The sequence below is a fragment of the Nycticebus coucang genome, chromosome 3 (genome assembly GCF_027406575.1).
Source record: "Nycticebus coucang isolate mNycCou1 chromosome 3, mNycCou1.pri, whole genome shotgun sequence".
NCBI classification, from domain to species: domain Eukaryota; kingdom Metazoa; phylum Chordata; class Mammalia; order Primates; family Lorisidae; genus Nycticebus; species Nycticebus coucang.
Window position 1 is genome coordinate 77,536,277 of NC_069782.1, and position 12,502 is coordinate 77,548,778.

General features: G+C 35.6%; 1 protein-coding gene across 3 annotated transcripts in view; it reads left to right on the plus strand.

Annotated features, from left to right (window-relative positions):
• The window catches only part of ERCC6 (ERCC excision repair 6, chromatin remodeling factor), a 77,783-nt gene that overhangs the window by 30,910 nt on the left and 34,371 nt on the right, over positions 1-12,502 (plus strand). For all 3 annotated transcript variants that reach the window (XM_053584275.1, XM_053584274.1, XM_053584273.1), the window contains 2 exons: positions 2,642-2,770; positions 7,755-7,913. In XM_053584275.1, the coding sequence (XP_053440250.1) occupies positions 2,642-2,770; positions 7,755-7,913 (288 nt within the window). The remainder of the gene's footprint in view (positions 1-2,641; positions 2,771-7,754; positions 7,914-12,502) is intronic.

Sequence of the window (12,502 nt, forward strand, 5' to 3'; positions counted from 1 at the left end):
TACACATACTCGTAGGCAATAATGATTTTTTTGTACCACCTTTAGTCATCCGTTAGCCAAACTGAATAAATGTTTGGTCCTTTTCATCTTTCTTTATGAAACGGAAGGCATTGGAATGCAATCATTTCTGTAGTGGCTTATGTGGTTTCCTACGCGCTGAGCTCTGTGGTAACACGACGCCTGTATATTTTAGGAGGGAGGGAGGAGGAGAAAGCTGAAATGACATCGATGGATGCAGTTTGAGGCCGTGGGAAGTTTAACAGCTTTAAAGATTTCCTGCCTAAGTCTAAGGAAATAACCATTGTCTATCAGTGAAGTTTAATATGTGATACTCCTGTCTGTGCCGTATTTTAAAGCCAATTTCTTCTGGTGTTTTTCTTTCTTTCCTTGTAAAATTACCTTTGGGAAATTGCAAAGATGAAGTGTTTTTAAATGGCCATGATAGTTTTTGTGATTCTTCCAAATTTCATGTTATATACAAATTTGCTGAATACATTATCCTTTGTTATGCAGACGTTTGGTTCTGAGTTCAGAGTGTGAGAATTTAGATACTGAAGAATATCTTATCTGAAACTGCTTGATTGCTAAATTTCAGAGTGAGTAAATCTGCATCATGAAAAATGTGTGTATCTTTTTAGTTTCTAAGTTCTGATAGTAAGGGATACCTGTATACCAGGATTTCTCAGCTTCAACACTATTAACATCTGAGACTAGAACTTTGCTGGGGGAAGGGGGCAGTCCTGTGTGTTGTAGGATATTTGTCAGCATCCCTGGACACCACCTACAAGATGCCAGTAGTAGTAATGTGACAACCAAGAACATCTCCAGGCATTATCGGGTTACCTGGGGTAACTTGTGGGGTGGGGTGTGGTGTGGGAGCAAAACAGCCACTGCTGTGTTTCATAAAATTTGTAAAACTCAGAAGACTGTTATGGCCACCTAGAGATAACTTCATTTTGTCCATTGTGTGGAGATAATTTTTAAGGGAGAAAAATAAATACTAGTAAAAGAGAAGAGATTGCCTTTAGAAGTTAAGTGCAAAAAGGACATTAAATTTTTATATATAAAGTATCACATATTAAACCTTAGGGTTAGATGATAGATAAGTCCTTAGACTTGGCCATATACTGACTCTTCCATTTGCTGTTCTCTGGAAATTACCAACAGTGCTTCATTGATTGTGTTTATGGGTTCTCTTACTACCCTGCAATGCACTTTCACATCACAAACTAGTGCTTTCTTATTGATCACAAGTAAATTTTAGCTGGCTCTTTCTTTTGTTAGTTTGAAGAGCAGAAATTTTCAACAAGGCAAGAATTTATCAGAGGCTATGTTTTAAGGTCCGTCAGCAGCTACTTAGATGGCATTGCCTGTTACTCTTGCACTGGCCTCTGCTGGTTTTGTAATGGATATTGGAAAATATACCATACCTCTAACCAGGCAGAGTATATAGTATTATTCTTTCATTTTCTCTCTTGCTTTCCCTCAGACATTCTCCATTCTTGCATAGAAAAAATGCCTTTTTCTGTATGCTGCTGCTCTCATTCCCTTCCCATGGTCTTTTAGTTTCAAGGCATTTATCTGTATTATTGTTTTATTTCTACCATTTTGCGCAGTTCAGAATCTCAGTTACATGCATGCTGAGAAAAGTTGTCCTTTTATTTTCAGAGTGAATAGAATTTGAGGCTATTGACTGGTAATTTTTTTTTAAACTTAAGACCTCAGGGTCCATTATAGTCCTATGCATGTGCTATGGTTAAATGGCAGCATCTTCCCCACAACCTTGGTGTGTTGCTAAGACTTTAAGATCTTTATACAGTTGACATTTCTTTTGTTAAACATACTTAATGACATCCTTCTGAAATATAAAATGTTCATCTGATTTTATATCTGAAAAGCATCACATTATTAAATTTGTAACTTAGACTTTATTCAGTGAACACGTTTTCTGAGTGATATAACTATTAGTATTTATATATTGTTGTGATCTCCCCCCATAGAATAAGGAGTGACATGATTCAAATACAGTGGTTTTGACCAAAAATTTGCTTTGTGTCCAAGATACTATGCTGCTTTATTCAGTGACTATCATATCTTTGGCACAGAAAGAGTAATTATAAGTAAAATCTATTTTTTGTTGTATTGTATGGTTTTGGAGATACATCAGTATGTTGAAATTTTTGCTGAATCTTTAGTAGAACTAAGTTCATATATCTTAGGAACTAGCAGAGAAATTTCTGCCTTGGGGCATGCCAGAAGAAGAGCAGGTAGTTTTGATAATGAAATGAGGCCTTACAGAAATATTGCTAGAGCAGCTATAATAATTCAAATAAGAAATGAATTAGGAAGGCAGGAAAAGAGAATTGTTTTTCTTTTTTGAGTATCTTTGCTTTGGATATAATGATAGCAGAAACCTGAAAGACTTATTCTTTTTTTTTTACGTTTTTTTTTTTTTTTTAATTAAATCATAGCTGTGTACATTAATGCAATTATGGGGTACAATGTGCTGGTTTTATATACAATTTGAAATACTTTCCTCTTCTAATTTACCTGTTTTTTTCTTGGGTATGATCTGGAACTATCTATTTTAATCTGTCTTATAACCAAAATAATGGAAATACGATTTTTATTTTCATTATAGGAGGTGGAATAAATTGAGACTGCAGGATAAAGAGAAGCATCTGAAATTGGGAGACGATTCTGAGGAAAGTGATGCTGAATTTGATGAAGGTTTTAAAGTGCCAGGTTTCCTGTTCAAAAAGCTTTTTAAGTACGTACCATGTGATCTGATCTTTATATTTGTCATAAGACATTATGTGCAAATTAATATTTTAGGAATTACACAGTAGTTACCTGTAGGCCCTTAAGGTACTTGGAGCAATTTATTGCAAAAATAGACACTGTCAAATGAAATTGTAGCCACATGCTGTTCATTAAAATTAGATGATAATAAATTGACTGAAGTGCACATCGGGTATGTTTGTGTACTGATGAATCTATATGGACCTATCTTGGCCTACTAAAAGCATCACATTTAAAAGCCATCTATGTTGAATTGGTGTTTTGTTCTTAGTCATCATAAGGTGCCAAACTTGTATATTAATATTGGTATTGGGGAGGGTTTTTTTTTTTTTTTTTTACTCCTGTGTGGAAGTAAAAAACTCAATTATTTTCTGAGAGTCTTACATTGTACCTGAGGGTATAATACTTTTTTGCTGACCAAATGTGTGTCTGAATTTTTTTTTTTTTTTTTGAGACAGAGTCTCACTATGTCACCCCTTGGTAGAGTGCTGTGGCATCACAGCTCACAGCAACCTCAAACTCTTGGGCTTAAGCGATTCTCTTGCTTCAGCCTCCCAAGTAGCTGGGACTACAGCCACTGCTCGCCACAATGCCTGGTTATTTTTTGTTGTTGTTGTTGCAGTTGGCATTGTTGCTTTAGCTGGCCCAGGCCGGGTTCAAACCCGCCAGCCTTGGTGTATGTGGCCGGCGCCCTAACAACTGAGCTACAGTTGCCGCTGAGCATCTAAATATTTTATGTAGATATCATTCTAATGTCAAAAGAGAAGATACAGGCAACACCTTGAGGATTAAGTTGCTATTTGAAGCTGCCCAAATATCGTGTGTAAAGCAGGCAAATGTTGCAGATGCCTGATGTTGCCTGATAGATGCTTGCTCATGGTCTATAATGGCTGGCCAGTCTCCTGTGATGAATGTGAATATGGAGGAACATTTCAGTCTCATCACTCCTGGGATTTACTTAACAAGATGCTTTACAAAGGCTTCTTAGATGAACGTAGGAAGTTAAACCATTAAATACCTTCTTTCTGACTTGGTATCATCAATTTGTAGTTGGGAGCAGGATGCAAACTTCATTCTTTGAGATGATTAAGTTTAATCTCCTTTATAGATTTCAGCTGTCAGCCCAGTCCTAAACTTGTGGAAGAAGTCTACTTAAAAACCGTGCGCTCTTTATATTTCCTCTCAAAGAGCTCACTGTATAGTTTTAATTTTTCTCTCTATGGAGAGGCTGGGGAGTGAAGAGTATTTTAACCCACTAAACACAGGAGAAGCCACATCCTAAAGATGTGAAGTGACTTGGTTAGATGCCATAACTGGACAGAGGAAGAGCTAACTATGGAGAAAGTAAAGTATGAATCTCTAGCAATTTTTGCAGAAAAAATAGCTCAGAGAGTTGTTTACCTTGTTTATTGCTTTTCCCAAATGAAAATTAACTATGACAAGGTAAATAAAGACAACATTTATTGGCAAGTCTTTTCATTTTCTCTAAGGTGATTGCTTATTAAGGAACAGGCAAATAGTATCAGTGTTGAACTAGCAAAAGTAATAACCAAATTATAGATTAAATTGATTTCACAAAGACAGGATATTTCTGCAAATACAATAAGTGATTTGGCAAATATCAAGAATTGAGTGTGCATTTGTGTATAAATGTCAGATTTTCTAGCAAAGAAATTTTGTAGTTCATAGAACCAAACTTGCTGTCTAAGAGTGTATAGTATTCAGTGTATTGACAATTAACTCTACAGTAGTTAATATAAATACTTTTTTTTTTTTTTTGCAGTTTTTTGGCTGGGGCTGGATTTGAACCTGCCACCTCCAGTATATGGGGCCGGCGCCCTACTCCTTTGAGCTTCAAGTGCCGCTCAATATAAATACATTTTTAAAAATCATTTTTTTTTTTTTGAGTCAGAATGTCACTCTCTTGCCCTGGGTAGAATGTCATGGTGTCATAGCTCTAAGCAACCTCAAACTCTTGGGCGTGAGCAGTCTTCTTGCCTCAGTCTCTTGAGTAGTTGGGACTATAGGTGTGTGCCACTGTGCCTGGCTTGTTTTTCTATTTTTAGTAGAGATTAGGTCATGCTCTTGCTCAGGCTAAAAATTAATCTTAACTGCACATTCCTGGAAAGTGTTTTGTTTTCATCTCTACAAAAACAGGATTTTTAAATACAATAGAACCTCTGTTAGTTGACCACCCAAGGGACCGTAACAAACTGGTCAACATACAGAGGTGGTAAACATAAGAATCTAGGCCCACTGGACTGCTGTGTACATGTGGTGTATGTCCAGTCTCTGAAAATTAGGTCAACTGAAGGAGGTGGTCGATTTAGGGAGGTTGGTCAACTATAGAGGTTCTACTGTATTTTATAAATGTCACAAAACTTACGTTCCTTTTCTTCTGATGTATGAAAAAAATTAATAGGATTGATAGAGTCTCTGTTTTTCTTTTATGATCAAGTTTTAGCCAATTTAATTTTGAACTGTAGATATAGTTTTTTTACTGTATTTACTGCTCTCTGTGGAATCAAATTAACAAGGTTTATGGTTATACACAAGAGAGTTAGAAGGTACAATTAGCCATTTAAGTGCTATTTTCTGCAAGATGATGTTTAACTTTTAAATTTGTTTTGAAAGTTTGCCCAGCAAATGCATTCATTTGTATAATTTAGCAATCAAATGACAAACTTCATTCCTTTGACCTTACTTTCAGTCACTCTAGTAAATGTGGTCTTTGGTTAGTAAAGCAATGCCAAAATACACCAATTATCTGTGGTCACATTGTGGTGCTTCATTTTCTGGGGATAACAGGATATAGTAATTTCCTTATTGTTGTATAATAGTTTGTACAAGTCTTTAACTTTTCCTAAGGAGAAATTTTTACATGCTTTTCAGTTTTTGAAAAGTAGATTCTGCAACATGTTTTCATTTAAACTATGTAATTGTTTTACAGTGTTTATTATTAGGAAAGTCAAAGTCAGTGGGTGGCACTACTAGAACCAGAGCTGTTCCTTCTCCATCAAAACATAGCTGTCGACAGGGTGGCTGGTGCTTTTGAGTGTGCCAGTGAATTTCCTTGATTGCAGTCTGAGGGCCTTCATGTGTTGTGGGTGGAAAGAAAGAGTCACTCTTTGCTTTTTTTGGACACTATCCCTAGTTGTTAGGGATTTTCCAGAGTATGGCCATGTAGAGATGTGACTTACAGGGCTGCTTAGTAAATATGTTTTAGAGATGAGACTTACAGGGCTGCTTAGTAGATATGTTTCCTTAAGTCATTTTTAGTGCTAATCATCTGCTTGTAAACACACAAACTTGTGCTGTTGGAAGCTAGTAGAGATTAGATTTGTAGATGAGGAGACACATAACATGCTGTTACTGACTGTCCTGGGTGGCACAGAATCCAGATGTCCTAATTCCCTCCCAAACTCTCCGGATACCATACTGATTGCCATTTCTTTCATAATTTCTCAATTGCTCCTTTCTAGTTTCTTTTCACTTTAATTAAGTGGCTGGGCTTCAAACAAAGAAAGTTGTTGGACCCACATTGAAAGAGGACAGTCAGACACAGTGGTAAAACACCAACCTGGTCACAGAGATTTTGGTCCCTGCCTGGAGGAAGTGGTCCCATGGTCATTCTGAACCCCAGTAATTGACTAGAATTTAGTAATGCTAGATACTGATTGCACATCAGTGATTTTTTGAGAATGTGTCTTTTTTAAAAGCTGAGATTATATAGTATGTAGTAATGGCAGTAGCAAGGTCAGACTTTTAAAATTTGTTTTGCAGAAGACTGGGGGAAAAGTTAATTATGATGTATTTATTGAGAGGAAATTAAAACCAGTTCAAACGCAAGAACTGAAGTCCAAAATGAGATTTTTAGATAGACATACCAGGTACCAAATAGTAAATATCTGGACTGCAAAACAATAAAACCACTTTTTAAAGTTGAGTTAAAGGGAAATTACCAAGGTAACTCAGCCTTGGTATTTTCTTTGGAAAAAAAATCTTTAGCTTTTGTTGGTGGTTTTTGCTTTAGATTTTTTGATTTGTCATATAATCTTCATACCATTGCATGATGGCTAAATATTTCTTTCACTTTCAGAAATGTTTTTTGCATTATTCCTTTTTTAACTTCATTTTTAGGTTATAAATTAAATACGCTATTGATGGAGAAAGGAAAATAACAACTCCTATTTTTTATAGGGAGAAGGAGATGTTATTTCTTTATTTAAAATCTTAGTAGCTCTGATCTTTTTGTACCTGTGATAAAAATCCCCTAATCAATTTCTGTTTTAAAATATTGAAAAGACTTTTTATATTATTGAGTTTTTAAGCTATTCCTTTTTGCATCAACTAATAATATTACAGAATCATCCATTATAGACTAACTTTGAGAGCAGTCCTATTATTTAGCCTTGTTTATGGCTTTAAAATGTAATTTAATTTTTCTTATAAAAAGATATGATTACCAAGTGACTTTTCAATAGTATAAGCTGTAAATTGTGGTGTTTTTCTTTGTTTGTTTTATGCAATTGAGATAAAAAAAGTGTTAATGCCTCTTTTTTATAGGAAAATTAATGGAACTTTATATGTTAAAAATATTTGGGATTATTTTTTCCCAGAAAGAGAGTGAATAAATGATACAAAGTTTATGCTTGTTTACCAAGCTATTTCTAATGTTGAAAAAGAAATGAGATAGTCCCTAATTACCCCATCTATCAGGTTAATTAGAAATGTGTTAACATTCTGTAAAGAAAAATTTGTGATTTTATGCCTAGGTGATCAAAAATGTATGACCTTATAAATAGAGTACTCATGTAAAACACACATCCGGCATGTTTCTCTGACTGGTACTAGAACCTAGCCAAATGCTTAATTCATGAGTACTTTCTGTTATGATCTGTATTATCCACCATTTGCCATTTTCTCTTTTCTTGTTGGTGTTTTTGTTGTAGGTACCAGCAGACAGGTGTTAGGTGGCTGTGGGAATTGCACTGCCAGCAGGCAGGAGGAATTCTGGGAGACGAAATGGGATTGGGCAAGACCATCCAGATAATTGCCTTCTTGGCAGGTCTGAGCTACAGCAAGATCAGGACTCGTGGTTCAAATTACAGGCAAGTGCTCCTCTGCAGACTGTCAGTCTGTGGAGCTCAATTAATATTTCATCAGATGTATTGCTGTGGAGGAGGGTCTTGTGAATTATTGATGACATTTCAATTACAATATTCCTTTAATTCTTTTAGTGGGGGACATCAAAGGAAAAATTTTACGAGACAATGGAGCTGTAGGGCAGGAGAAATTAAACATGTAACACTTTTAATGAATTCCAGGCATTGATGCTTCATTTTGCAGATGAGCCCCACTAGATATTTTGGGTCAATATGATGTCTAAGGTTAGCTTCTACAAATGGATTGTTTACAAACTCAATTATGTTAATATCAATAGTTTACACAATATAGAATTTTAAATTAGACATAATACCTTTAGTTCCATTTATTAAATTTTACATTAAAATATTTGTTCTGGCTGGAGACCAGGTAAGCATTACAGTAAATACGAAGTCTATTCCTGGGGAAAGTTGGAGCTTTGAAGAAGCCATTCTCCCTAATTTCCTTTATAATCATTGTGCATGATAGCATTTATAGACAGCTCTCATCTTTTTTTTTTTTTTTTCTGAATGAAGTTACTTGTCTGCTTATGGTGCTTTCTGCCCCCTTCCCATCTACAAATTTTATATGTATCCTAAGGCCAAAACCTAAATGACTGTCTAAAATGATAGAAAACTGTTATGTTTAGATTTTAATCTTTGTTCTCTTTAGAAATTTAAACTTACTAAGGCTTTAATAGTCTCAAAAAATAAGGATTAATCTGTTTGGTATGGTAAGATAGAAATAGTGTATCTTGAAAGAAATAACCATGAGCATATCCATATTTAAGCTGCAAATTGATAAAAATATTGCTAACTAAATTATGTGGGATGTTTTTAATTTTGAACCCAGATAATCCAAGAATTCCTTGTTCTTGGTTTATCTGATGAATAAGAGCAATATATTTTCAGGGGTCCTCAAACTGCGGCCTGCGGGCCACATGAGGCGGTGTGATTGTATTTGTTCCTGTTTTTGTTTTTTTATTTCAAAATAAGATATGTGCAGTGTGCATAAGAATTTGTTCATAGTTTTTTTTTTTTTAAACTATAGTCTGGCCCTCCAACAGTCTGAGGGACAGTGAACTGGCCCCCTGTTTAAAAAGTTTGAGGACCGCTGGGTTAAACTGTCCTGAAAATCTCAGACACACCATATGATTTGGAGATACCTTTAAAATGGTGTTGATGTAAATAAAAATAAATAATGACTAATAAAATAAAATAGGGTCAATTGGCCCAAAGTCAGCAACTGCAGAAAGTTTCTATCCTATGTTCCAATTGGTTGGCCAAGAAATGTTGAGTAGAGAGCCACATACAAATGGTAAACTATTGAGTCAAGAACTTTTTTTTAGTCTTCAGAGTTTATTGCTTTGTTTTTCTTTCTTTCTCTTTCATAAATTTAACAGAGCAACACTTCTCTATGTTGGAAGTTTTAGAATATTTTATAATCTCAGTTGCATTTATGTGGATGTAGGAAGGGGGAGGAATTTGGAGATTTTTAAGTGCTGAATGTTTTGTTGTTCTTGGTGTTATAAGAAAGTTGCATTGAAGCAGAGAATTTTCTTCAAATATGAGAGTTCTATTACATTTGGCCTGGAAGCATCTGAAAAAATTCCAGCCCAGGGTAAAAGTCAGAGTTGAAAATGGGCATTTAATGTTTTCTTATCTATGAATGTTAGTTTAGCATTAAATTAAATTAATTAATTAATTAATTAATTATTTTGAGATAGAGACTCAAGCTTTCGCCCTGGGTAGAGAGAGGGCTGTGGCATCACAGCTCACAACAACTTCAAACTCTTTAGCTCACAGCAACTTCAAACTCTTGGGCTTACGCGATTCTCTTTCCTCAGCCTCCCAAGTAGCTGGGATACAGGCGCCCACCACAATGCCCGGCTATTTTTTGGTTCTAGTTCTCGTTGTTTGGCAGGCGTGGGCTGGATTCTAACCCGCCAGCTTCGGTGTATGTGTCTGGTGCCCTAGCCGCTTGAGCTACAGGCACCAAGCCCGTTAATATTTTAAAACATGCTTTCCCTGTTCTTTTTTTTTCTTTCTTTCTGTATTCTAAATAAGTTCTTTGGTTGGCTTGGTCTCTAAGCTTCTTTCTGTATTCTAAATAAGCTCTTTGGTTGGCTTGGTGACTCTGGCGGATTTTTTGATGGCTAGGTTGCCCTAATCTGCCCCAAATGTTGTCTAGGACCATCTTTCTTTCCTTAAATGATTTCTGGTCTTTTCTTTTTTCCTGTCTCTTTTCTTCCCTTCTCTTCCTATAATCATAAAATTTATATGGAGTCTGATACTCTGGGCCTAGCAAACTTAAAATGATTCTTGCAGTGTAGTTTTGATCCAAAAAATTAAAACATGCTCTCTTGAGTGGTGGCGGTCCTACTTGGAGTTAAGTCAGGGCTAATAATGAGCAGCAGATGTAACCAATTAGCTATCAATGCTCATGTCCTTTTTTTCTATAATGAAATAGTGTGGCATATTGGACAATAGCCCAGATCCTCTTTATTAAAATAGTAGTGGTGGAAGTGGCTTTCAAGAATGTAATTTATCAGCCAAACAGTGTTCTGAAGCAAATTGGATAACATTTTTCTTTTTTTTTTTGAGAAGTTGTCTTGGGCTCAAATGATTCTCTTGCTTCAGCCTCCCAAGTAACTGGGACTACAGGTGGCCGCCACAACACCTGGTTATTTTTTAGAGACAGGGTCTGGCTCTGGCTCTGGCTCTGGCTCAGGCTGGTCTCGAACCTGTGAGCTCAGACAGTCCACCCGTTTCAGCCTCTCAGAGTGCTGGGATGAGATTTTTTTTAACAATTTTATAATATGAAACTAGATGAACTTGGGAGTCTATGTTTATGAGAAAAGTAATCAGCACTTGAGTTAGCACTTGAGCTGCTTTTGCTTCATTGGCTGTGTGCACTTCCTCTGAATGCTTACAAACTGTAGATCATTGGGCCCTAATTTGAGAAACTGAAGTAGTTTAATCTGTCTCTACAAAAAAACTTAATAGTAAAAGAAGTTTGGTTTGTTGTTTTCTAAAACATGTGTTGTATTTGTTTTTAAAAGAGAGAGCAAGAAATTACATGTGGTTAATAAAAATCTGTACTGATTGTTGTGTTCCCGGTTTGTAATGAATACCCAACCTTTTTTTACTTTGCTATGCATTTTACAATGATAGGCCCCTGAATTTTGTGATGGAGAGAAAATAAATTAACCTTTTAAATTTCAGTTAAAACTTTAAAGTCTTGTGGTTAGTTAATTTCTAATAATTAATATCCTGAAAAAGTTACTAAACTTTCAAGGGTCAAAATGTTACTTTATAAAAATTCCTGGTAAGTTCTAGATATAACTGGCAGGTTTCCAGTCCTGTAGGTTGAAATATTTGACCATGGAGCTATTGGCTTATCCTAAATTCATTAGGTAATCGATAATAATCAAAGATGAAAGGCATTGTAGTCTGTTTGGTAATTGATGCTAATCACTCTAGTACATTTAGCCATTTGTTAAGCTCATCTCACTGTTATTGAGGGTAGGAAAAGGGTGATTAAGTGAATGTGACTGTTAATGGATTTGATTGGGTTTGATTGCCCCTAGATTTCAACTCAGCATGAAAACCTCCATATTCTTCTAATAGAGGGAGAATGGCAGAAATTAAAGGGCATGGTAATGCCAGATAGACGTCAGCCAGTAGAACTTTATCTTTAGGTGACAAAGTATGATTCATCAGTGAAGCATTTTTGAGAAGAAAATGCTGTCTAACCTGAAAAAACTTATATATGTATTTATGTTTATATGAGTTTGTTTTCAATATTTTAGACAGCTTTTGATTGGTTGTTTTTTAATCCCTGCTAAGTGCCTATTGATAATGACTCTTTTTTTATTCCCCTTGGAGGACAGAAAGAAGCTGGTGCATTTAATCCTTTTAGAAAGGAATACTGTCTTGGAAAGGGCCAGAGCAGAGTCCTACTCTCCCTGGGGGACTTGAGGGGCACCTGTTACAGGTCATGCTCTTGGTGAGAAGCACAGCTTGGAAATTCTGTAGGAAGTGTCAGAGGCTGTTGTAGCCTCTGGCTTCTTATAGTCTAATCCTTTCCAACCCATTGAGGGCAGAGACAGTGACGGACTATAGCTAGAGGCAGGGAGGGTTTCAAAGTGGACAGAAGCATTTCATCCCATTAGCATGTAAGGGTTTAAGGTAGGCCTTGGCCATAATCTTGTTTTTCTCTGAGAACTACACATACAAATTATCTTTTAGTTATTTAGAAAATGATTTTTAACATTTCAAGTACTGTATGAAATGTTATTTATTTTTACTTATTTATAAAAATTGTTTTTAAGTATAAGAATCTTTTATTCAGCTATAACAGAAAAATAAAAATTTAAGATCCCCCAACTCAGAAATAGTCTCTTTTAGCATTTTGACGTATTTTCTACCTTTAAAAAAGTTTTCATTTAATAAAGCCAATATTAATAACTTGCTGTCAGCTAGGCATTGAGATCATTTGAAGAAGAGCTTATCCCTGTTCTCAGAGATCTCACAGAATTCTAAGAAGGGCGATA